Genomic DNA, 25,170 nt, shown 5'->3' with positions numbered 1-25,170 from the left:
ACTATGTTCAGATGTAGAAAGTAGGCCAGCCCTGATCCAACATCCCCAGGTGAGGTAGACGTCCTTATTTTTACAATGTTGACCCCTGAAAGACCAACGTGTAGATCAGTCTGGGCCTGCAAACCTAAACCTAAAAATATACCGAACACCTGTAGAATCTCACAAATAATACTTTTGATATCCTGATTGATGAGGCCCAAAGCAAGGCTGCACTGGATTCAACATGGAAGGTTTCCCCGAGGCCAGCCTTGATGGCGATGTCCCATTTACGCTACGGAGGGGGGCCCCCGCGGGAGGGAAGCAAGAGTTTTGTGCTGGGGGGGCCAGAGCAGACCCAGAATCCCAGCGACCCCGATTTCTAGCCTGAGGACTTTGCTAGGAACTCTGGCAGTCAATGACAGAAAGGACGTGGGGTTTTGGCTCGAACAATTATGGTCTGAGCCCCACCTCCATCACTTTCTGCCTTGTTGCTTTATCTTGCTGAACCCGTTTATTCATCCAAAAAACTGGAATAAGGAGACAAGGTCACAGCGTGGTTGCACTATTTACACGAAACAATAATCGTGCAATGTGCTTTACAAGTGAGTTTCAAACTTTTACCCACAGAGCACACCCACCGTGGGACAAAAAAAGTATTTTTTTGATAAGCCGGTATATACACGTATACATATATACAATTGAAACAAAGGTTTCACAAAAATAATACTTACCTTAACTACTCGAGATTACTTGGCATGTTCTCTTTTTTTTTTTGCGGTACGCGGGCCTCTCACTGCTTGTGGCCTCTCCCGTTGCGGAGCACAGGCTCCGGACGCGCAGGCTCAGCGGCCATGGCTCACGGGCCCAGCCACTACGAGGCATGTGGGATCCTCCCGGATCGGGGCACGAACCCGTGTACCCTGCATTGGCACGCGGACTCTCAACCACAGTGCCACTAGGGAAGCCCTGCATTTTCTATTCTATTTCGGTTTTTAAAAAGCTGGTCCGATTCACTACCCTCATTTCAAGACTCATAATGGGGAGCTACGCAGTTTTTTTTAAAACACTGTTGGAAACCACACACTCATCGGTTATTACGATTATTATGATTCTCAGGGATGGTCTGACGGCTGGGAATCTTCACTGCCAGGGCAACAAAGGACAAGGTCAAGGTTATTAGGTCAAGGCCGCGAAAGCCCTGTTGCCAAGGAAACGGCTCGGCCAGGCCAGCGTCGGCGGACCTGGGCGCGCAGAGCCTGCGGAGAAGAGGAATGGCCCGAGGCCCTGTCACTCAGCCCCGCCCCCACGCCAGGCGCGCCCGGAAGGCCCGCCTCCTCTCAGGTTAAGCGAGGAAGGCAGCGATTGGAGGCGCAGGGGGTGACGTAAGCTCCCGCTGTGGGTGGGTTTCCGCTCGGGCGGCCGTCGGGAGGGGCTCGGGGAACACTTAGCGGGGCTCCCCGGTCTCTGAGCCCTGGGAGCTGCGATGAGGTCGGTTAGCTACGTACAGCGCGTGGCCCTGGAGTTCAGCGGAAGCCTCTTCCCACACGCCATCTGCCTCGGAGACGTCGATAACGACACGGTCAGTGCATGCGCACTGGAGAGACGCAGCCAGTCTGCGACCGCGGGGTGGGGCGGGGTGGGGCGGAGCGGAGGAGGCCGCCCGCGGCGGCGTGTGCGTGCTGCGAGTGCGTACGGTGTGGGCGTGGACGGCGTGCGTTGCACGGCGGGCGGTGCGGGCACGGCGCTGAGAGCTGGATTGGGAAGGGCTGTGTGGGCGGCTGGGGTACCCGGCATCCTGGCTGGATTGGTCCGGAGCCCTGCTCCAGTGTCCTTCTAGGGCCTCGCGTACCGGGTGCACTGCCTGGTCAGTCACTTGTTCCCAAGAGGAGTCTGTGAACTGTGGTGGCCGAGTTCCCAGCTCCTCCGGGGCCGCCTTCCCTTTCAGAGCGTCGGAAGTAGGCTAAGAGCGCGCGTGCGGCTCCTGCGGGAGCACCTTCCGCACCGCCCGGCTCGGCCGGGCCCACCGGACTGCTCTCGGCGCTTGGCCGGGGCGTCTCCGCCCGGCGGGCCCACCTCGGTTGAGTTACTGGCTCAGTGTCCATGTCCCTTTCCTCCCCCAGCGGTCCTTCCTTTTCCCGTCGGTTAAGTGACTTAATACAGGTAGAGCAGGTGGAACCGTGTCTGGCATTCGGTTAACGCTCAGGACGCGTTAGCGTCGTCGGTAGCGTTTGATTATGGGCCGAGGGCTCTGCTGCGTTCTGGGAATTCAAAAGCCCCAGCCCGCAGGTAGCTCAGCGTGGGGCGGGGGAAGGGTGATAGAAGAATAGGGAAATGTAGTGAGGCCCATTGATTACAAGATGTAAAGGGTTCTGGGGTGAAGCATCCAAGGGAACGGTGGCCGTTGATGGTGTGGGACACTTTTCCATAATCTCAGTTTCATATGAAAAGCTGACAGAAAGGAAGTGCGCTTTCTGTGCCCTGCGTCCGCCTTCTAGAGACTGTCTCCCCACTGGTGTCGCCAGGCTTCCGTGGGGGTCCTCGAGGGTGTGTATGCAAAGCACATGGTTGCTCTCCTCTCCTACCCTCTGACCCCGTCGCTTCTCTGCCTCCCTCACATCTCATCCTCACCTCCCTAACTTGTCTGTGCTCTCTTCCCAGGGAAAAAAAATTCGGGCTAAAACGTCCCCATCACTCACCCCCAACCCCGCCCCCAGCCTCCTTTGCGCTGTGATGGAAAAAGTACTTTATGAGGCCTCTTGGCTCTATCCTGTCTAGGGAGGAAAAAGTTATTCCCATAAATTTGTGTTATGTTTTCTGGGCTCTCTCGTTTCTTCATATGCTCAGCAGTATAATTTTATGAGACAATCAAGGGAGGCATTTTAAAATAGTACATTAACAGAGTGACGTTAGATGTGCATTATTTTCTATTTTACCTGATTGTTTAAAAAGGCACACGTGCCTTTTTTTCCTAGCTTCACAGTGTCAGCTTTTTTTGGCAATTTTACTTTTCTAAGTGAATTGCACACTCAGTTCTGCAATATTAGGTATATCACACTACTTTTTTGGGGGGGGAGGGGAGGCGTGGGGGTGCCGTGCAGCTTGTGGGATCTTAGCTCCCCGACCAGGGATTGAACCTGGGCCTCGGCAGTGAGAGCGTGGAGTCCTAACCACTGGACCGCCAGGGAATTCCCTACCTCTTTTTTTTTTTAAACCTTAGTTGTAAGCATTGTAAGCTCTGTAAGGATAGGAATTTTTAAAACTTTTTTTCACTGCTGTATTCCCAATACTTAGAATAGTGCCTGGGACATAGTAGGCACTCAGTAAGTGTTTGTTGAATAAATGAGGGTTGTTATTAAAGGCAAATGTCATTATGTATCTCAAAGCAGTTTGAAGGGTTTTGCCTGTTATTAATAAATATAATTGAAAGAAGGGCAAGTAGGTGAGGTAGTTGGCTACTAATCAGGTGTGGTACACTCAGCCTGCATGAGTATGGATAGGAATTTGGTACTGATTCTCCAGGCCAGCCTTTGGAGATTTGGGGCAGGAAAAATACTTATTTCATCCCATTAAACCAGTAACCTAAAGTTATTTGCAAGTAATTTATTTCCTGCTAAGTCAGAGGGAGAAGCCAGGGATAGAATACACACCCTCGAGAACCCCACAGAACCAGTGGGGAGACGGTGTCTAGAAGGGGGACGCAGGTCACAGAAAGAGCACACTTCCTTTCTCTGGTAGCATTTCTGACTGAAGGTGTTCTTTAGTGTCACTGAGTAACCTCCAGAGGCCAGAGCCAGGATGGACCACAGAGGAGCAGAAGTGCTGGGGAGCAGATGGGCGACCCCGGAATCGTGCTCATCCAGGTCGCCTACTGAGTTGTATCTACTCACTCACCGCACTCACCACACTGTTTTACAGTTTTATTCCTTCGTCTGTGCCCTTGTTAAACTGAGGTCCTTCTCAGCAGCTGTACAACTGTGGATCTGTGGCATTTGTCTTTGGGCCCCTAACGGGTTGTTCAACTTTCCCTGAAAACTCAAGGGTTGACTGGGCATTCTCTTTCATTCTGATTTTTCTTTGTTAAAAAAAAAATCTTTAATTTGTCATTAAGTAAACATTTATCGAGGGCCTACCATGGACTTTGGCATTTATTGAATGAATGTATAGAAAAAGAGTGAATTGTGTGAAAGATGCTAAGATCCCCAAGCCTTGGAGGCATTTAACTGGAAGCTGAAAACCCCCGTTATTCTTGCTATTTGTCAGTCACCTTTCTAGATGCTTCCCTCCGTTAGCTCTGTTCTCACGGCAACCTTATGAGGTGGATAGTCTTGTGATCCTCGTTTTATAGATGAAAAGATTCAGGCATAGAGGACTGGATTCAAATTCAGGCAGCTGCGCTCGGAGGCTCTGCGCTATTCAGCCTTTCTCCTGTGTGTCTGCAGAAGTCCTCCAGGGTGCAGAGGGTTTGATGTAAATAGATAAACTTGTTTTATGGTTCTATTATCTAATGTCCCCACCAGAAACTGCCATAACTATTAAAATATAATAAATGTAAGCTTCAAATCATTATTAATAAACCCCAATTTGTTTCTCATTTTTTCTTACTGTTGATCTGTTATGTTTTTGTTGCCTTTAAAATTAAATCTCTTGAGAATCTAATATTCACTCTGAGGACAGGAAAGGGTGTTAGATGCCCCCCCAAGAAGGAATCATGAAAGTATTTCTGGAAATGGCATTTGGAGCCAGCTGGCTATCATCGTTATCCCCTTGAAAGGGCGGCCAGCCTTTGAGGAACCGCTGGGAAATGGGGAGCCCACATGTAAACGGCGAAGAGGCTCCAGACCCTCCTGGGAGCTTACCCACCACTAGGGGGCACCAGAGGCCCAGAGCTGGGATGCTGCCCCTCCGGCACCTCCACCAACCGTGTTCACTCAGACGCACCAACGTCGAAAGGCCTTGCCAGGGGAGGGAGGACCCCAGAGCTGACGTTGTCTTTATTTGGTCCCTGATTAAATATGAGCTCTGAAGTTAAATTCTCCAAAGGTTACGTATTTGGGGTCATTTTCCTAACGTATCCCATGCGTAAGGACAAATTAGAAGCGCCGAAAGCAGGCGTGTGGGGCATTGAGCTGTTCAGATGTCAGACTTTTCTGAGACGGAGCACAGATTCTGTATTGGCCCGTCTCTAACCTGCCCTGCCCTCAACACACACATACCCCTAACTGGAGGTAAAGAACCTGGGAGACTGTGACTGTGTTGGTCTCGAAATCTTGCTAATAAAGGTGCTGAAGATGCAGGTTGAGGTCTTGTGACTTCCGCGGAGTGGGCCCAGTCGAGAAGGGCTTGAGTGGCTCAGCAGGACCCCAGCTTAACCCTCTCTTCTCTCTCCATTTGAAGTTAAATGAACTGGTGGTGGGAGACACCAGTGGAAAGCTGTCCGTGTATAAGAACGATGACAGCCGGCCGTGGCTCACCTGCTCCTGCCAGGGAATGGTCAGTATTCAGCTCCCTGGGTCTCCAGGGGGAAGGGACCCCTCCTGCCCAGGGACTGTCGAGGCTGGGCCGCACGCATGAGCTCCCCAGCGTGTCCGAGGTCGCCAGCTACTGGTTAAGGGTCCATTTGAATCGGAGGGAAGCCCCCAGGCTTCCCAGATGTTATGCGCACACACAGCTGGGCTGGTTTTCATTTTATGTGGTGCAATGACTCCCTTAGTTCTTCGTGGATCTGCTGAGGTTGTCTGATCGTACGAAGTGTAGTAGAACATGGGGGCAGTCATTTGAATACGTCTAGAAGTATGATAGTCCGGCTCTATTGATGTAGTTTTTGTTTTGTTTAAGCCCAACTTGTCTTCACTACCCCAGGTCCTTACACTGCTGTCTGGTGAACTGGACCCAGAGCACAGTAACGGGATTAGCCCGGCCTCTCGATGTGGGGCGTGCGCAGGAGTTTTCAGTGAATGACGGTGATGAGAAGCCCGCTCCGTGCTTCACAGAGGTTAGGGAGCACTGGGGACCCTTAGCGTGTCCCCCTGAGCCCCTCTCTCTTCTTTTGCAGCTCACGTGCGTCGGGGTTGGAGATGTGTGTAATAAAGGAAAGGTAGGAAGCCCAGGGTGCTGCGGGTTTCCCTCGGTCCATCCCCGACTCCTGTGCTCTGACGACCAGCCCCCTCCTCTACCTCTGTCTCTCCCAGAACCTGGTGGTGGCCGTGAGTGCCGAGGGCTGGTTTCACTTGTGTGACCTTACGCCCACTAAGGCCCCGGATGCTTCTGGGCACCACGAGACCCTCGGCGGGGAGGAGCAGCGCCCCGTCTTCAAGCAGCACATCCCCGCCAACACCAAGGTCATGCTGATCAGCGACATCGGTGGGCATGGCTGTCTTGCAGGCAGCCAGGGAATAGGAGTCAAGGGGCAGCAGAGCAGATCTCGAGGGAGCCAGGGGTCTCGTCAGTGTTTGTTTGGGCAGTTGTCATGCATTTAACGCCAGGCTGCTGAGCTCCCGTTATAAACCAGGCATCGTTCCAGGCACTGGGATTGCAATAGTGAATAAAACAGACAAAAGTGACTGCCCTCTTGGACCTTTACTAGGAAGGGACAGAAAATAAACACTAGCAATGTGGTAAGAAAATTAAATAGTATATTCGAAAGTAGTGAGTGCCGTGGAGGAGATCGCCCACGGAAAGGGGCTGGAGGGCGTTGAGGTCGAGTTGGCTGTTCTAAGTGGAGTTGTCGGGGAGTCCCTGCCGAGAAGGGGACAGCTGATCAACAGCTCCAGGTTGCAAGAGTGAGCCGCTTGGATACGGGGCTGGTACGTGGGCCAGAGGCTGTACCTGGTACAGCCGCTTGGATATGGGGCTGGTACTTGGGCCAGAGGCTGTCTCAAAGGTGCTGGTAGGGATATGGGTGCACCAGGGCACTCGAGTCGTGTACCTGGGGGAAGAAGCGACAGGCCCTGCGAGGCAGCTGTGTGGCTCTGGGTGCAAGAGCAGGCAGGGGAGCGGGTGCCTGGCTCAAGGGGTGATGTGGCAGGTCGGCAGGTGGGCCTGAGGTCGAACCTGATAACAAGTGCCAGTGGCGGTGGTGCTAGAGGGGCGGGGAGGAGGGCGTGCTTGTAGGACTGCAGCTGGCGAAGACAGGTTTGGCTCCAAACTCGTCTCATTTTCTGGATCCACAGATGGCGATGGCTGTTGCGAGCTGGTGGTGGGTTACACAGACCGCGTAGTCCGGGCTTTCCGCTGGGAGGACCTGGGTGATGGTACCGAGCATCTGACAGGGCAGCTGGTGTCACTCAAGAAGTGGATGCTGGAGGGTCAGGTGAGAGGCTGAGCATGGGGGCCACAGCCCAGGAGCAGAACGGGCCTCCCTCCTGGAGGGGGCTTGTGGGAGAACAGGCGGGGGCTGGGGCTCAGGGTGGGAAGGAGGGAAAACCACCTTGTTGACAGAGACCCAGAGGAGATCACTTCGAATCAGGGTCTTAGGGGAGATGGCCACTAACAGGCCGACAGGAAGGAACATTGTGCTAAGAATTAGGGATGTGATGGTGGGTGTGTCGCGTCGGGATCCGTGCTGCGGGAGCGCAGGTGCTCCCTGTGGAGAGGGTGGCACCAGCAGGAGCCCCGTGGACGCTGCGCGTCCCCCTGATGCTGCCCTGGAAGGCTGAGGACATGTCCCAGGGCCCCTGCCCACCCCCGTCCTCTGCAGGCTTTCCCCTTTCTCTCGCCAGCAGTTCCCTTAAGCCCCCATTCTCTGGTGCAGGTGGACAGTCTCTCGGTGACTCCAGGGCGCATGGGTCTTCCTGAGCTAATGGTGTCTCAGCCAGGCTGTGCTTACGCGATTCTGCTGTGTACCTGGAACACAGACCCTGGGCCGCCTCCCACCTCTGAGGGGCCCGAGGAGGGTACTAGGTAAGGGGGGGCGGGCCTGTGGATGGTGGGGTGCCTGGCAGCGAGGTGGGCGCCCACAGTCGTGGATGGGTCTGTGGTTGGAGCAGCTTCAGCTGGGTCCCGACACAAGCACCTCTGCCCCATTAAGGAAGATTATTTCGGGACCCAGGGAATCCTGACCCTGACGCAGCAACTGGAAGAGGTTCTGAGATTCCAGCCTGGCAGCTCCGTCCCTCTCTCTCGACTTGCCCACTGGCCCAGGTGGGGTGGGCGATAGGTCTCCCAGCTGATTCACGTCCTGGAAACTCGCACAGAGATGGGGCCCACGCGGGTCCGGAGAGCCCAGCTCTGTTGGGCTCCCACTTAGCCACCGTCCCCCACCACAGGGAGACCCCCGCTGCCCGAGACGTTGTGCTGCACCAGACGTCCGGCCGCATCCACAACAAGAACGTCTCCACTCACCTCATCGGCAACATCAAGCGAGGTGGGGCGGGGAGGGGCGGGGCGGGAGGTGCAGAGGTGAGGGGGGAGGGGAGGTACAGCCTTGCCTTTCGCCTTTCCTTCTTCCGGTCCTTCTACCGCCCCTCCCTCTGCGTCCGCAGGCCGCAGCCCCAAGAGCGGCGCCTCGGGCCTCTTTGCCCTCTGCACCCTGGATGGTGAGTCCCTCGGGTCAGCCATGGGCCGTGCAGGGTGGGCAGGGGTGTGCCCGGGGTCTGCGCGGGGTTCTGCCCCCAGCCTGGCCGCCTCTCCCCGCAGGGACGCTGAAGCTCACGGAGGAGGCGGACAAGCTGCTGTGGTCGGTGCAGGTGGACCACCAGCTCTTCGCCCTCGAGAAACTGGACGTCACGGTGAGTGGGGGCCCTTGGGGCCATTCTCCCTTCTCCGCCGACTCCGCCTTTCCCTCAAGGCTCCCTAGACAGGCCTGGCCCCCGAGCTCCGCCCACTCCACGGGCTCAGCGCTGTTCTCTGTGCCGCTGGGGAAGCTCCCATTTCAGCAGAGCCGATGGCTCCAAAGAGAAGCAACTTGTTCTTAGGGTCCAGAACTGAGTTGCTCGCCCATCTGCAGATGTCCGCACACGAGTGTGTGTTCACGTGTTCACCAGAGCTGTGGCCCCTGGGTCGGCAGGTGGGGCTGCGCTGATGCGGCCGTTGTGCCTGCTTGAGGGTCTAGGAGAAGAGGCGTGAGGCTCTGAGGTCAGGTCAGGACAAGCCCGGCTCTGAGTCCAGTTCTGCCACCTCCCGGCCGGGTGGCCTTGGGTGAGTGAGCTTGTTTCTGTAAGCTGGCGCTTCCTCAATATAAAATGGGAGTGACGTCACTTCCTCAATATAAAATGGGAGTGGCATCGCCTCTACTACTTAGGGTTGTCGCGAGCACTCTCGGGGGGCGGCTCATTCAGCAGCCCCCTCTGGTGCCGGGTGCCGGGACATGTTCGGTGAGAAACGCAGGGGGTTTGCCTTCCCAGCTGTTTGTCACCCGGAGCCAGAGTCCACAGCTCCCGTAATTTCATCCACCCGGTCAGGAAGCCTTTCTAAAACAGCTCCTGGGGACTTCCCTGGTGGCGCAGTGGTTAGAAATCCGCCTGCCAAAGCCGGCGACACAGGTTCGAGCCCTGGTCTGGGAAGATCCCATGTGCCGTGGAGCAGCTAAGCCCATGCGCCACAGCTACTGAGCCTGCGCTCTAGAGCGCGCGAGCCACAGCTACTTAAGCCCGCGCGCCTAGAGCCTGTGCTCCACAACAAGAGAAGCCACCAAAATGAGAAGCCCGCGCGCCGCAATGAAGAGTAGCCCCCGCTGGCCGCAACTAGAGAGAAAGCACGCGCGCAGCAACAAAAACACAATGCAGCGAAAAATAAATAAATTGAAAAAATAAAAATAAAATAAAACGGTTCCTGGCCACCCCTGCATCCCTGTCTCTGGCCTTTTTCAGGGCAACGGGCACGAGGAGGTGGTCGCCTGTGCCTGGGATGGACAGACGTACATCATTGATCACAACCGCACCGTCGTGCGCTTCCAGGTGGACGAGAACGTCCGCGCCTTCTGTGCAGGTGGGACCCTGCCCTGCGCCCCTTGCTAAGCACACCTGTCCCCCTTGCTTCCACTCTCACTGCGGCCCCTGACACAAGTCTTCGTAAACAAACGAGTTCTTCAGCTCTTCGGTTAGAGGGTGTGAGTGGACACCAGATTGCCATCTTTATGGTTTTAACTAAGAGGAGATGAAAGACAGTGAGGTGTCTATCTTTGGATATTTTAAAGGATCAGATATGGGGGGCGGGTTGTTCAGAAAAAGAAAGAGTCGGATGAGTTCTTGTCTACCTGCTGTGTGGAGATATGGGAAAGTTCCTCCCCATCTGAACATGTCAGGACTCTGAAGACTGTTCTCCAAGTTCCATTCTCTTAGTTCCAAATCGGGGACCTTGGGAAGCAGCGTTAACTCCTTTGGGGGTGTCTCTGGTCACTGAAATGGTAACACTTGAACGACGCGCTGGTGCCACATTGCAGTGACCTGGGAAGAGGGATCACCACCCAGGAGAAGCCGCCCCGCGTTACCCTGGGGCTGTCACTGAGATGGGAAACCAGCACGTGTCACCTCCTAGGACACTGTCCTGCCTGGGCTTTGTTACTGTGGTTCTCCGTATCTGGAATGGGCCAGATATTTTACGTTTTACCTGCTTTACTGAGTTCCCAGCAAGGAAGAAATAGAAAGAGGGCCTTTAGTTTTCTGCTTGGCGTCCACGGGTGGATAGAAACTGCTGACACGAATGCCGCCCGCGCCGGGCATAAACCTCCCCGACCTTTTTCTCCTACCCCCGCCACCCCTCCCCCAGGCCTCTACGCCTGCAAAGGGGGCTGCAACAGCCCCTGCCTCGTGTACGTCACCTTCAATCAGAAGATCTACGTGTACTGGGAGGTGCAGCTGGAGCGGATGGAGTCCACCAACCTGCTCAAAGTGCTAGAGGCTGAGCCAGAGTTCTGCGGCCTGCTGCGGGAGCTGGGGGTGGGTGAGTCCTGGGGGCGGGGCTGCTGCGGGAGCTGGGGTGGGGGAGTCCTGGGGGCGGGGCTGCTGCGGGAGGCCAGGTCCCAGCAGACCCACCAGCCCCTCTTGCCCGCAGACCCTGACGACCTCCCCGCCGCCCGGGCCCTGCTTCACCAAACCCTCTACCATCCCGATGGGCCGCCACAGCGTGCCCCCCCAGGCCTCCGCGATGCCTCCTAGCTGGACCACCGTCTTGGCTAAACGGGACCCTTCTGAACCTCCCCACCCCGCAAGCTGTCCACGGTGTTTGCAGGACAGGGAGCGCACATTATAGAGGAGGGATGGCGGCAACCCTCGGGGGACTGGGAACTGTAGACCTCATGGTCTTTCTGGTGAAGGAGGAGACGAGTTGCTCCTCTGCCCCTTTCCTCGTGTGCCTGGCCCATCACACCGGTAGGCACTGCCCCCTCCCCAGAGCTCCCCACTCTTGTTGTGTGGGAAACAGACTTGTTTGTGAGGAGGGACTACAGATCTCTTACTGCTCCCCAGCCAGACTTTGGGGCCAGTGGCGCGATGGCAGTGAGGCCCCACCCCCAAGTTCCATCTTTTGTGGCACGGCTCCAGGTCACTGACGTCAGTGATTGTTACACGAATGGCCAACCACAGATCTTTGACTTATGATGGGTTTCACTCTCATAAATCCATCGTAAGTTGAAAATATTGTAAACTGAAAATGCATTTCCCACACCTCACCTACCGAACGTCACAGCTTAGCCTACCCTGTGACAAACGTGCTCAGAACACTTACATCAGCCTCTAGCTGGGCAAGGTCACCTAACGCGAAGCCTGCTTTATAGTAAAGTGAGGGATATCTCACCTAATAAACTGGACACTGCACTGGAAGTGGGAAACAGGATGGTTGTAAGTGTATTGGTTGTTCACCCTCATGATTTTAAAGTCTGATGCGGGTTTGCAGTCCAGGCAGGCCACGATCAGAACGATACCCTGGGCCACGTATATCCCTTCTTCTCTTGCTTCCTGTGCTCTGAATCAGTGGTCTTCGAATTGTAGGTTGCGATCCTTTGTTGGGTTGTGGTCGGCAATTTTTTTAAATAAATGAGATAGAGTAGACTAAGTAGGACCAAAAATATGGGAGTATGTTGCTCACGTGTAGGGAAGGATTGTTTTGTTGTACTTGTGTGTGTCCGTGCACGTGTGTGTAGTGAGTGCAACGTAGAATACACTTCCTGCTGAGTTGTGTTCAGAGGAGTTGGAAAGCCACTGCTGTCAGTTATAGTGACCCCAGCCAGAGGGGTCAGCCCGAGGGAATGTCCCCCTTCACATTTCCTTCTGTAAGGGAACAAGGGCAGAGTGATCATTCAGTGTCTGAGAAGCAGAGAAGGACACTAGCTAGGACAAACAGGTGTTTATTCAAATGGGGAAGCCACTGAGCTGAGGGCCTCCTTGGGCCTGGGTCTGCAATTGCAGAAGCAAAGGAGGCGGAAGGGAGGGGGACAGGGAGAGGCCCGGGAGAGCAGGGGTCGAGGAGCAGGGCCAGAGGGGCCAGCGCACTCTCACACCTGTGCCAGTGAGCCCCTCTCCTCTCCTCTGGGTGCAGAGGACTCAGCTGAGAAAGGTATGGCCAGGGCTCACGGCAGATCCTGGTTCTGCTCGGATCTAATCTACTCCAGGGTCAGGGTTTTGACTCCGAGCTGAGTGTCCTAGTCCCCTGGTCGGGTTAGTTACACCACTGTCTTCCTCTCCCGTAATCCAACATATGAGAGACTCAAACCAGCCAGAGAGGCACCCGGGGGCCTGGCCCTTTGAGGTTTGGGCTCTTCACAGGGAAGGTAGCAAAGCCGCCTTGTGTCTTTGCTGGACTCAGGGCCGGGGTGGGGGGGTTGGGTAGCCACTGATGCCAGAAAAAAACAGCTCAAGCTCAGGAGGCCAGAGATGAGGGGTGGGAAGAAGGTCTAATGAAGTGGATAGTTCTAGAAATAAGAAGGAATATTGGTCAGGTTAAGTTTGGGTCCTGGCAACGTCACCATTCCTGTCTGCCTTGGGGGGCAGTTCCCCACAGGGCTGTCCACACATGCCCAGTGGGTGAGGAAGCAGGTGGAGGATACGTATCTGGAGTAAATAGTAGAGGTTTACCCAAGGTTTGCGCAGGGCATCGACTAATAATTGGCTTCAGACGTTTGCAGCCCCAGAAGAGGCAGCCGATGAAGGAACCCCCGGCCCTCATGGGCTAGGCATTTCTCTACTGTTGTGGTGACCATTTCTCTCCCGCTCAGCTATGCGCAGATCAGAGAAGTGGACACAGCAGGGCCAGGGGCCCGGGCCAGGGAGGGGGGCAGGCTAGTTGTGAGGCGAGCCACGCGGAGTCAAGGCCTCGACGGTGTGCGGGGTGGACGGGGCAGGCAGGGGCCAGCAGCAGGCTGTAGCCTTGGACTCGGGCCACCCCATGCTGTGCCAGGGGCCCAGCCAGGACCCCGCTCTGCTGATGTCCTTTTCTGCAGTCCTGACTTAGCTCCACTCTTCTTGGGACGGCGGGGATGAGAGAGGACGGGGAAACCAGAACCCTGAGATCGCGGACCCTCTCCAGGGAACATTCCTCCTGGGGGATGGGGCAGGTGCTGAGAAGCAGAGGAGTGTGGCCGACTGGGAAACGGGAAAGGGGCCAAGGTGGTGACAAGAGGGACAGCCCCAGCTGTCCCAGCTACCTGGCTCTAGTCATGCCCCATCCCCCCATGGCTCTTCCCTTCAGGAAAGGAGCTTTCCCCTGGGGACCATCTGGGGCAGCGGTCACTGGTCCGGCTCTTGGTGCAAAGGCAGGAAGGGCAGCTCAGGGAGGGGGGCTTTCAGCCGCAGCACGCGATGCTCCAGGTCAATGCAGCACTGTGGGGTTGGGGGACGGTGAGCTCACCTGGGCAGGTAACCCCTCTCCCAGCCGCGCTGCTTTGTTCCCCTCCGCCTTCCCACAGCACCCTGCTCTTTTCTCCTCCCTGTTTCCATTCACCTGGACCGCTATCATGGAGGGACCCAGTTCTCCATATTTTTCACAAATAAGGAACCTCTAAGCATCGAGGGTGAAATTCCACATCTCCAAGTCCGTCTCATCGGAGCCTGGCCCATGCTTCCACACCCGTGCCCCCTACTTCTTTTTCCCAGCGCTCGGGGTCAGGCCCTGGGTGTGGGTGTCAGCACGAGCATCCTCCTTACCTTGAGAGAGAGCAGAGTCTGCAGGCCAAGGCAGAGTTCAGGACTCTCCACATCTGCGGGAACCGTTTGAGAATGCTGCTGTCCTCCTGTCAGCACTCGCCCCTTCTCTGCTCCCCCCACCACCCGAGGCCAGAGAACCTTGGGGATAATCAGAGCATCTTTGGGGGTACCTTGTCTGTGCTGGCAGGAGCTGACAGGCTCTGCCTTCGCCCCGCCCAGGAGGGAGAGCTGCAAGAGCAGAGACGCGGGGATGCTGACGGAGAGGGGACTTACCTACCACCTGGGCCGAGCACGCCACAGTTGCCTGGCCCAGCTGTAGTTCCAGCTGCTCCACCTGGGCTGGGGACCCAGGCGCCAGGTCCCCAGATGGGGCTTTTAGGACCCTCTTCCCTAACCTGTGGTTGGGAAGCAAGGCTTATGGCCACCAGAGGCCCCCATGCCGCTAGTCCGCTAGTGTCCCTCCCCGCCACGCTTTGGGTTCTCAGCCAACCCTGGACCCACGTGGGGTCTAAATCCTGTTTTCTCTGCCAGAGCCCCTGTCACCTCTTTTCAAAGAAGTAACAGCTTGGGACTTCCCTGGTGGTGCAGTGATTAAGAATCCACGTGCCAATGCAGGGGACACGGGTTCAAGCCCTGGTCTGGGAGGATCCCACATGCCGTGGAGCAACTAAGCCCGTGTGCAACAACTACTGAGCCTGCGCTCTAGAGCCCACAAGCCACAACTACTGAAGCCCACGTGCCTAGAGCCTGTGTTCTGCAACAAAAGAAGCCACCGCAATGAGAAGCCCGCACACTGCAATGAAGAGTAGCCCTTGCTCGCCGCAACTAGAGAAAGCCTGTGCGCAGCAACAAAGACCCAACACAGCCAAAAATAAATAAATTAAAATAATTTTTTTTTAAAAAGTAACAGCTTTATTGACATACAGTTCATATACTGTGAAAGACACCCTTTTTCTTCTTTTTTTGTCTGTGCCACGTGGCCTGTGGGATCTCAGTTCCTGGACCAGGGATTGAACCTAGGACACGGCAGTGAACGCTCTGAATCCTAACCACTAGACCAGCAGGGAACTCCCAAAAGTCACCCTTTTAAAGTAGACAACAGAGGGACTTCCCTGGTGGCGCAGTGGTTAAGAATCCGCCTGCCAATGCAGGGGACATGGGTTTGAGCCCTGGACCGGGAAGATCCCACACGCCGCGGAGCAACTAAGCCCGTGCGCCACAACTACTGAGCCTGCGCTCTAGAGCCCACAAGCCACAGCTACTGAGCCCACGTGCCACAACTACTGAAGCCCGCACGCCTACAGCCCGTGCTCTGCAACAAGAGAAGCCACCGCAATGAGAAGCCCGCGCACCACAACGAAGAGTAGCCCCCGCAACTAGAAACAGCCCACACGCAGCAACGAAGACCCAACGCAGCCAAAAATAAATAAATAAAAATAAAGTAGACAACAGAGTTCTGCAACCATCACTAATTTCAGAATATTTTCATCACCCCAAGAAGAAGCCCCCTCCCTACCCATTCTTTTGGGCCCCCGTCTTACCCCAGGCGGCTGAGGCATCCAGCGGAGATCTGATTGTAGTGGGTGCCCGTGTCCACAGCCACCTGAAGAACCTGGTCCTGGCACTGAGAAAAGGGGGAGGGGAGGGGACTCCGTGAGTCCCCAGGGGGTAGGGGGGAGAAAGGGTTGGGACTGGCTCTGTCACCTTTCCCAGCCCCTGATGGGTCCCTTTCAGAAATGAGTGAAGGGCTGGGAATTCCCTGGCGGTCCAGTGGTTAGGACTCCACGCTTTCACTGCCAAGGGCACGGGTTCAATCCCTGGTCGGGGAACTGACATCCCACAAGCCGCTGAGTGCGGCCTCCGGCCCACAAAAAGTGAGTTAAGGGTGTTTTTTATGGGACTCATACAGTTGAGCAGAAATGGGTCAGATATGGAATCAAGAAAGGAAGTAAAGCCGCAGGCGGTGAGAGTGTACTTTGGGGAGGATTCGCCCCGAAGTGTAGGTCTGTGCCTGTGCTTGTTGACAGTGGTGCCGAGGGCCTCCCATTAGAGGAATCGGGGGTGGGGATGAGGAGGGATACCTGGTTAGGAAATTAGATGTGGGGAACAGATTCGCCACCGCAGGCGAAGGAAGACAAGGTCGCTTCCTTTTAGATAAAAACAGACGTTTGGGTTTGCACTTGGATACCGCAAAACATATTGTTTTCTCCTTCCACACGGTTTGCTGAGGTCTGCTGTGCGTGGGCACGTGGAAGGGGCAGCAGGGGAGGCTGCGCCCCAGGATGCAGGGGAGTGGAGGGGCACCAGTGCACGGAGAGTGTTAAGGCTGTGGGTTGTGAGTCTAGAGCCTTAGATGTTGAGCCGGAGGAAAGGCTCTTCCATCGGGAAAGTCAGGGGGGCTTTCCCGGAGGCAGTGACAGCTGAGGCTGGAAGGATCGGAGAACGTGGACCTAGGATGACAGGCAGAGGAAGCATGGAGCAAGGATGGGCGGAAGGGAAGGAACGGCTCGGCGTTGGCTCTGGGGATGACAAGGCTGTGATCCGGAGCACGTGCGCTTTCGCGGGAGGGCTGCGTTACCCACACGTGCGCACCGTGTGTGTGTGGAGCACACTCACATTTAAAGGTGATACTTTGCTCAAGGAAAGGGAGTCGTGTACACCTCGGAAAGACGGGGCGGCGAGGGGCGGGAAGCAAAGGACATGGAGGATCCCAGTCTATGGCCCAGCCTGGGAAGAGGGCTCCCCCATCCCTCCCTCACCACTGGGGCAGAAGGGAGAGTGGGTGAGGGGAGCAGGACCGGGAGGGGGGTCTCACCTTGCAGTTGACCAGAAGAGCTGGCCTCTCTGTCTTGCTGGTCTTCCTCCTGGTCTCCTGGCCGTGGATCGCGGCCTGCACCAAGGGGTGCTCCCCCTGAGGCCGGCTCGGGTTCCCCTCCACCAGACGCCTCTGGATCACGTTGTGCGGTTGCTGCTTCCATCACAAAACGTGCAGATGCTCAGTTCCCTCACTTTACAAATCCCAGGCCGTTCTCCCCAGCCCCGCCCCGCTCCTGAGTCTCCTGGGAGTGAGAAGGGGTGAGAGCTTCCCCAAGGATCCCAGCAGTCAGATCATTAGAGCAGAGCTAGTCCCAGTATCAAATCATGCCGTTCTCCAGGACCCCAATGTATTGCTCAGTAATGGAGAGATGGGGAGGGGGGAAGGGTCTCTCCTCGGTTAGACGGACGGGACATTTCAGGCACTCGCGTGATGCTGGGGGGGAATTCTGTCTCAAGTCTACAACACATATTCTTGGGGACACTTTTTCTTTTTTTCTTCCTCTGACCTCATCCTTCTGTGGGTCGCAGATCCCAGAGTTGATGGTGTGATGAAAAGAAGTCAAAGTAGCAAGAACAAACAAAAAAGAAAAAAGTCCAAATCTAAACTAGGAAGCTGGGGGAGTTCCCTGGTGGTCCAGTGGCTAAGACTTGGTGCTCTCACTGCCGGGGCCCAGGTCCCATCCCTGGTCAGTGATCTAAGATCCTGCAAGCTGTGAGGCGTGGCCAAACAAACAGCCTAGGAAGCTGGGCGTCATCCTCACTGTCCTTCACCTGAAGCCACCCCGCCACGTCCAGTCACGTCTAGATTCTGCCAGCTTCGCCTCCTGTATTCACGGTCCACCTCTCTTTCTGTTACTGCTTCGTTCACACCTCAGCACGGCTCTCCTGAGTCCCTGGGACGCCTCCCTAAGTCCGTAAGGACGTGTCTCTCAAATCCACCTGCTCAAAGCCTGGGAGTCTCTGAAACTCTTGCTACTCCAAGTGCCGTCCTCAGATCAGCAGCTTTACCACCACTAGAAAGCTCCTAGAAGTGCAGAATCGGGACCTACTGAACTGGAGCCTTGTTTTAACAAGATGCCCAGATGACCTGTGTGCACAGTAAGGTTTGAGAAGCACAAAGCGACATGTCAAACTAAGCCTGTCACTCCCCTGCCTAAAATCCATCAGAGCCCTCCCCTCCCCACCGTGCTTACGTGGCGGTGACAGCCCAGGTGACCCGGCCACTGCCTCATCTCCCCCCACCCCCCACCCCCGCTGTGCTCATGGGCCCCAGCGCCCCCTCTGGCCACCTGGACCAGGCTGCCCGTAACCTCCATGCCTCTGCTCCTGCACGCCCCTCCTTCTGAAACTCCTCTGCTCACCCTTCTCTAGGCCAGACTGGGCCACTGGCTCAGGAACTACTCTTTATTTGGACAGAGGCTTTTATTTTATGTCTGGGGTTCCAAGGGCATGCTGTAATTCACTCAGGGTCCACCTCCTCCAAGAAGCCCTGCCTGACTTCTTCCCACTCTTCCCTCCACACACCAGGCGGGGGCAGCGTCCTGTCCCATGGCCCCCTTTGTCATGTGTCTCAAAGCTGTTATCTGCCCTTGAGGTCAGGTCTGTATCTCATTCCTCTTTGCATCACAGGGCTCAGCTCAGCATACAGTAGGCATTCCCTAAATGCTCACCGAGGAATGGCTGTGTCCCTCCAGGCTCCACACATGCTTCCCCACCTGCCCTCTCTCCTTGGGAGCCTGGGATTGTTTTCCTACCCTTCGCTTAATGAGGCCCTTGAGGCTGCTCCCGCCAACAGGCTGCCAGCAGGAGACCTAGCTCTGGGAAAAGGGCAGCAACGAGCTCTGGGAGCGGCTGGGAAGGGCAGCTCTGTGGCTTCCAGCTCTCCTCCCACCTGTCCCACGAGGGATGCAGGCTCAGGCCCCCAAATGCTGTGTCTTCACTCCCAAAGCCATGCAAGGTAACTGCTCCGTGTTGGTCTGGGTGGTCCTGAGGGCAGAAGGCTGGACCTGCCACGCTGGGGCGGCAGTGTCAATAGAGCCTCTTCGCCAGGGCCGAACAGATGAGGGATGGGCCGCAGAGGGCAGAGGCTGTGATTTCCTAGCCACCGAGAGCCAAAGAGCCTGCTTCCATGCTCCCTCTGTGTCTCAGCTCTGCTGGCTCTTTGCAAGGAGGTTCTCTGAATTGAAGTCTCAGTCTGGTCGCCTTTCCCCTTGCGGCGCTGCTGGGCCGGGCTCCTGGAGGGTGACCATTTGGCTGGGAGGAATGTGGAAAGGTAGGGCTCTTTCAGGAAATGCAGTGAGGGGCTGCATCTGGCTCCAGGTTTCCGGGGAGAAGGGGCTGCCAGAGTAGCCTGGAAATGGCCCCATACACCTCAGGTTGCAGGAGTCCCTCCTCTCAGACTCCCTGCCCAAGAGATGAGAGAGGACAGAGTACCGCAGCCTTTCTACAGAAGCCCTCTCGTCCTCTGTGAGCCGGAGGCCGGAGCCATGGCATCTTCTCTGGACCTTGTGGGTCTTACTTTCTCTCTCAGGCTAAATGGAACAGTAGGAGGAGCTGGAGGGACAACAGCCTTTAGGCAGAGCTCCCAATTATCCAGGCACTCTTCTAAGTCCTTCACAGGTATTAGCTCATGTAACTCTTACATCCCTGTGAGGTACATCCTGTTAATTTGATCCTCATGTAACACATGAAGAAACTGAGGCTCAGAGACATAAAGAGACTTGGCTGAGTTGCTAAGTGCCAGAACCAGGATCTGAACCCAAGCATCCCGGCTCCGAGGAAGGCCACTCTCTCAGCCCCTCCCTCTGTCAGAGGGGAGTGAGTATATGCAGCTGTCCCCTGACTCACCCACCCCTCGGTGTCGCTCCCTGACCCCGTTCCCTCGGGAGGCCACGCTGCTGCAGGGGGGTGGAAGGAAAGGAGGCTGGAAGGGCCACTGCACCTGCAGGGAGCAAGGGGGCCCTCAGGAGCCCGACGCCCAGGCAAAAGCCGTGGGAAGCCCTGGTGTTCTGGCGCGGATGGGGCGGCGGGGCACCGAAGGTCCGGTCCCAGTGTGAGCGGACCTGTGGCGTAGGCAGAGGAGGGAATCGCGACCTTGAACCCGCCGGGCCCAGCGGTAAACGACTGCTCCAGGGGCTCCCGGGCCCCACAAACCTCTGCTCTAACAAGTGCTCCTCTCTGCCCCCCTAAGACAAGCCTGGGGCTCTTTGGGGAAGCTGAGCAATAGATAGGGTCCCGCAGAGCCACCAAGCCGTGGGAACACCCCAGTGAAGAGCCGGGCACGGTCAAGGTGAACCCACAGGTCAGGGCTGCCTCTCCCCTCCCTGCGGGCAGGGAGGGGCAGCTGGAGGCTGGGGTCTGCACCCTCCAGCAGAGGAGAGAAGGGACCCCGGCCCCCGGGGGTGGGGAGGGGGGAGGGCAGCCTCACCCAGTCTTTGGAGGTGCCGAGCCTCTTGAGGCCGTCCAGGGGGAGCAGGTCGGCCGAGTCCTTGTGCAGGAACCGGGTGGCCTGTCTGCGCTGGCGCTGCTGGCTGCTGGCTCGGCCCCGCAGCTCTGCCTCCTGTCCCCTGTCCCCGGCATCTCCCTCCTCCCTCGGGGCGTCCGGCCGGACGCTCATGACCCCCGCGGGCAGGCCGGGGGCTCCTGAGCGGTCTTGCCCACCGTCCTCTCTGCTTCCTCCACCCGGCAGCTTTCTGCCTGCAGCTCTCCCAACCGGAGGGCCTCAGCGGAGGGAAGAAAAGAGGAAGTAAATAAATAACGTGCAGGAGCGGCGACGTCAGACACCAATTTCCAGAGCTTGCAGTAGAGGGAGCGGGGCTCCGGCTGGAAAAACCCAGCCCTGGAGGAGAGGGGGCGCTGGCAGGGCTGCAGCTGGTAGGCTCTGCAGCCTCGCCAGCTCCTGGGTCCTGGCCGGAGTGGGCGGCCGCGGAGTGCGTGCGTGTGTGTGTGTGTGTGTGTGTGTGTGTGTCTGAGAGGGTGGGTGTATCTGTGCTGTAAACTGTCAAGGTGTCCGTGCCAGGTTGTTAGAGAGGGAGTGTGTGTCAGTGTGCGGTGGCAGCCCGCGTGCTCGGGGCGTGTGTGGGATGCAGGGCGCGCATCTCTGTGCGCGTGTCTCCTGGGCTGCCCCGCCGTGCTCTCCACCTGGGGTTCTCCGCAGCCCCGGCGCTGGGACACAGGCCAACACTAGGTTCAGAACAGAGAGGGGCAGCATCACAGTGTCCCCGCTCCTCTCCTCTCTCTCAGCAGGAGCCTCCCCCCTTCCTGGGCCTCAACCTTTCAGCATCCTTTGCTTCTTTACGCTGGGTTCTGGCTTCCAGGGCTGGCTAAGAACAGCTCTGAATCTCCCCGCAGTTAGGGCCCCAGCTTCCTCCTCTCCTTTATGTAAGGCTCATTGAGTCCTGGCTTCTTTTTAAAAAGTTATAATTCAAGCATGCAGAAAGTTATAACTTTTTTTTTTCTCTTTTCATTAGAAAAGAAAAAAAAAAGTGCTACAAATATAACTGAAGCTCCTTGTGGACCCCTCCTCCCCAGCTAACATCCCCTCCTGAATCTGGTATTTCTCACATCTTTTTCTTTTTTTTTTTTTTCTTTTTGGCCTCACCGCTTGGCTTGTGGGATTTCAGTTCCCCAGCCAGGGATGGACCCCGCGCCCTCAGCAGTGAGAGTTCAGAGTCCTAACCACTGGACCGCCAGAGAATTCCCTCATACCTCTCTTTATGCACATACATATGTGTGTATTCTATGCAGTGTGTCGTTTCGTCTTGCATGCCCCATTGTAGAGGTTCTCCTGCAATTTGCTCTTTTTTGCTCAATATTTTGTTAGTGAGATTCACCCGTGAGCTACGCATAGCTCGAGTTAGTTCACTTTGATGCAATATAGTATTTCTCCAGTGAATACAACACAGTTAGGAAATTTGGGTTCTTTTTCATGCTTTGTTCTTACAGACAATGCTGCTGTGAACATTTTGGCACCCATCTCCTGGGGCGCACGTGTAAGCATTCCTCGAGAGTGTATACCTAGGAGTGGGATTGCTGGGGCATCGGGTATGCACCTTCTTCCTTTCAACACAACTTGCCCTGCGAAGTGTTTGTACTAACGTGCACTCCAGCAGCAGCGTCCAGGGGTCCTCAGCCCCATGTCCTCGCCAACACTCGGTATCAGATTTTCATAGCCCTGGCGTGTCTGCCATCAGATTTTCCACTCCAGCCTTTCGTCTTCACCGTCATCAGCGAGCACTGGCCACGGTTCTGCGGACATGTGTTGGACACTCACAGGGTGAGTCCTGACCTGGGCCCTGCTCCCCGGGGAGGCGCCTGCACATTCAGTCAGACAAGGCAGACATCCACTGGCCTCCTGCGGACCCCATGCCTTCTTGAGGCATTTTACAACCACTGCAACTGTATTATGATTCCTATTTACAGAAGAGGAAACTAGCTAAGTGGTAGGGGTTCAGTTGTGTTCCCCCCAAATTCATATGTTAACGTCCCAACCACCAGGACCTCAGAATGTGACCTTATCTGGACATGGGGTCTTTACAGAGATAATCAAGTTAAGATGAGGTCATCAGGGTAGCCCTACTCCAGCACGACTGTGTCCCTATTAAAAGGGGAAATCTGGACCCAGAGAGAGATGCACGCAGGAAGAGTAGCATGTGAGCATGAAAGCTGAAGATGGGGCCGTGCCTCTCAAGACGAGGAAGGTCAGAGGTCACCAGCAAGCCACCAGCAGCCGGGAGAGAGGCCTGGAACAGATCCTGCCCTCACGGCCCTCACCGTGATCTTGGGCTTCCAGCTTCCGGAGCTGTGAGACAACACATCTGTCTGGTTTAAGCAGCCAAGGTTGCGGTGGTTTCTTACAGCGGCCCCAGGAAGCGAATACCCCAAGACTTAGAAAACTCGCCCCAGATTCAGGTGTCGGGTGGCAGAGCTAGGAATCAAAGCCTCCGGTTCTGTCTCCCGAGTCCTGCTTGGTCTCCGTTATGCCGAAGCGAGAGCACGATGTAGAAGGTAAACGTGGACTGAAAACCAAACACTAGTGTGATTCCACTGACCGAGCTCAGCACCCCCTGGTCCTGGCTTCCTTTAGAGTCAGTTTCAGTGGAATATTCCAGCTGCCTTCCACCCCTGTGCCTTGACACCTATTACCTGCATATTTGCCTGGGATAGAGGTCGAAGAGGACCCACTGCCATGTACTGGGTTCCCTGGTTGTTTCAGTAGGATTAACCACGTGCGTGGACCGATCAGCCAGTGCCCTGCGTACCAGGATGCCGGGCAGGCCCCATGCCCAAAGGCATCTCCTCCAACCTTATTCTCAGCCAGCCATTCCTTGGGTTTGAAAAGTCTTCAAGATCTTCAAGAGTCCTTTATTAATGCACTCTCTGGAGGAGTGCCGCTGTCGGTGAACAAGAATGAGGCAACTCTTGGGCCCTTAGCCACGTTGCCTCGGGCCGGGCTGACCACCTGGATGGGTGTCCCAGCACGTGGACTGCACCCAAGGGGAGAGCAGGTGCTCCTGCGGTGTAGAAGGGAGACCTGGGTGTTTGCGGTTTGGATGGGGTGAGCTTGGGGACAGCATCACCTCTTTTCCAGTGGGTTTGAGAAGGCCTGGGAACCAGCCGTGCTCAGGAAATGCCATCCTCTGGAACGCAGCTGCAGAAGAGGCCCAGCTGGTCCCCGTGTCTGTGACTCAGACTAATATTGTCTCGCTTGCTGTCTCATCATCCCACACGCTCAGGGGTAAGGAGACTCTTGCTTTTTGTGTTCCTTGGCTGCTTCCTTTGTTAATCTGTGCTTTCCCCCAGGTTGCAGGGAGCTCTTGCGAGGGGAACGTTCTGGCAATACAGAGCTCTGACCTCTTCTTTGTCAGAATGCCGGGCAATGTTTTGTGGCCCATTTATATCCTCGGCTGGACTGTCTGTGTCTTTGCCAATAACTCACCTCTCTTCCTTCCCCTCATCGTTTTCTAACCTAACCGTTGTGTAGTTCAACAAACCGATTCGTTCACAAGGAATAACTACACTGAGCTCTAATCGTGAAACGTAGGGAGAAAACTCCCCAGGACAGTATTCAGGAAGATTAAACCATCTGCATTCTTAGGACGAGAAGGACTGGAGGTTTTCCTTTCCGAGACGCTTGGGAAATATCTGTAACTTTTCTCATTTATTTCATCTTGCGGTTCACGTCCATGTTGAAGAGAATGGATCCAAAGTGAGAAATTTTGTGAGAAAAAAATGGAAGTGTGAGATACGGCTCCCTCACTGCTTTGGTCCTCCTCTGAATTATAACAAGTTTTCCTTTAACTCAGTCAAAAAATATTTTTGGAGCCCCTACTGTGTGTGTCAGGCACTGAGCGAGGCCCTGGGGGTACAGTGGGGAGTCGGACGGAGCCCCTGTCCCCATGGAGTTCACATCCAAAACAGAAAGGCAGACTCTAGACCATTTATGATGTTGGGTAGTGCTGAGTGCCGGGGGACAGAGCAGGGGAGAGCAGTGCCGGGGGAGGGGACAGATGACATCGTGCAGGATGATAACAAGGTGAGGTGGAGGGCCATGCTGGTACCTGGAGGAGATGCCGCGGACGGGGGCAAGATGGGCTAGCCTGGGCCTGGGCTGACGTTCCCACACTGTACCCCAGACGGGGTAGATCTCCATCCCCCCTGTCCGGCCCGGCTCCCCCGCACCCCATGACTAGTCATTCACACCAGCAAGACGTGGAAAGAGCAGAGCTACTCACCCACCCAGGACGGAACCCTTTTCCTTGCTCTCCCGGACAGCGTTAACTCACTGGCGTTAACAAGTCACCAAAGCCTGCATCTGACAGGGGGTCAGGGGCTCCTCTACTGAAAGGGAACCCAGAGCCCTGCCTAGTGGGTTCTCGGAACTGGCAGAGGGCAATGGGTCTTTGTGTTTCCAGCAACGAGGAAGGCTGAGAGGGCTCCAGGAGATACCGCTATCTTGGCCTTCACCCTCATAGGCCCTCAGGTCTTCTGGAGAACCTTCTGCCTTGAGGTAAAACCAGACTACATCTCATATCTGCCATGGGGTGTCAGTCATCAGTGATTCCTGATGTGCTGACTGATGCCATGGCTACTGGCCACACATGGTCATTGAGCAGTGGAAATGTGGCCGGTCTGAACTGAGATGTCCTATAGGTGTAAAATACAGACTGGATTTTGAAAACAATACCAAAAGCAACGTGAAATATCTCATTAATTATTTTTATGTTGATTACGTTATTTATATTGATAATATTTCGGATCTGTTGGGTTCAGTAAAACGTGCTTTTTGTTTTGTTTGGTT

The 25,170-nt window shown here is 55.7% G+C and overlaps 2 protein-coding genes across 9 annotated transcripts; one reads left to right on the top strand and one right to left on the bottom strand.

Annotated features, from left to right (window-relative positions):
- Positions 1 to 1,320: 1,320 nt before the first annotated feature.
- Positions 1,321 to 25,170, top strand: ITFG2 (integrin alpha FG-GAP repeat containing 2). Of its 6 annotated transcripts, XR_012324566.1 has the most exons (13): positions 1,324 to 1,558; positions 5,374 to 5,469; positions 6,032 to 6,073; positions 6,168 to 6,339; positions 7,149 to 7,288; positions 7,730 to 7,878; positions 8,244 to 8,341; positions 8,460 to 8,513; positions 8,614 to 8,705; positions 9,786 to 9,903; positions 10,684 to 10,857; positions 15,206 to 21,423; positions 21,816 to 25,170. XR_012324566.1 is itself a non-coding variant. In XM_073789166.1 (12 exons), the coding sequence occupies exons 1-12, from the start codon at positions 1,463 to 1,465 to the stop codon at positions 14,723 to 14,725; spliced, it is 1,371 nt and encodes a 456-aa protein (XP_073645267.1). In that variant the 5' UTR covers positions 1,321 to 1,462; the 3' UTR covers positions 14,726 to 15,186. The 6 variants fall into 6 exon arrangements, 5 of the variants coding, with proteins under 5 accessions (XP_073645267.1, XP_033723088.1, XP_073645268.1 ...); XM_073789166.1 differs by lacking the exons at positions 15,206 to 21,423; positions 21,816 to 25,170 and adding an exon at positions 14,586 to 15,186 and having other exon boundaries at positions 1,321 to 1,558; XM_033867197.2 differs by lacking the exons at positions 15,206 to 21,423; positions 21,816 to 25,170 and adding an exon at positions 10,969 to 11,746 and having other exon boundaries at positions 10,684 to 10,853.
- Positions 12,244 to 20,639, bottom strand: NRIP2 (nuclear receptor interacting protein 2). 3 transcript variants are annotated; one of them, XM_033867326.2, is made up of 6 exons: positions 20,299 to 20,635; positions 16,870 to 17,022; positions 15,596 to 15,678; positions 14,328 to 14,449; positions 14,055 to 14,107; positions 12,244 to 13,730 (listed from the first exon to the last, which is right to left on the bottom strand). In XM_033867326.2, the coding sequence occupies exons 1-6, from the start codon at positions 20,485 to 20,487 to the stop codon at positions 13,638 to 13,640; spliced, it is 693 nt and encodes a 230-aa protein (XP_033723217.2). In that variant the 5' UTR covers positions 20,488 to 20,635; the 3' UTR covers positions 12,244 to 13,637. The 3 variants fall into 3 exon arrangements, with proteins under 3 accessions (XP_033723217.2, XP_073645270.1, XP_073645271.1); XM_073789170.1 differs by lacking the exon at positions 14,328 to 14,449 and adding an exon at positions 19,813 to 19,933 and having other exon boundaries at positions 13,645 to 13,730; positions 20,299 to 20,639; XM_073789169.1 differs by having other exon boundaries at positions 13,635 to 13,730; positions 14,055 to 14,449; positions 20,299 to 20,638.

The sequence above is a fragment of the Tursiops truncatus genome, chromosome 11, assembly GCF_011762595.2.
Source record: "Tursiops truncatus isolate mTurTru1 chromosome 11, mTurTru1.mat.Y, whole genome shotgun sequence".
In the NCBI taxonomy this organism is placed as follows: domain Eukaryota; kingdom Metazoa; phylum Chordata; class Mammalia; order Artiodactyla; family Delphinidae; genus Tursiops; species Tursiops truncatus.
Note: the sequence above shows the minus strand (reverse complement) of the source record. Positions and strands in the feature narration are given on the sequence as shown.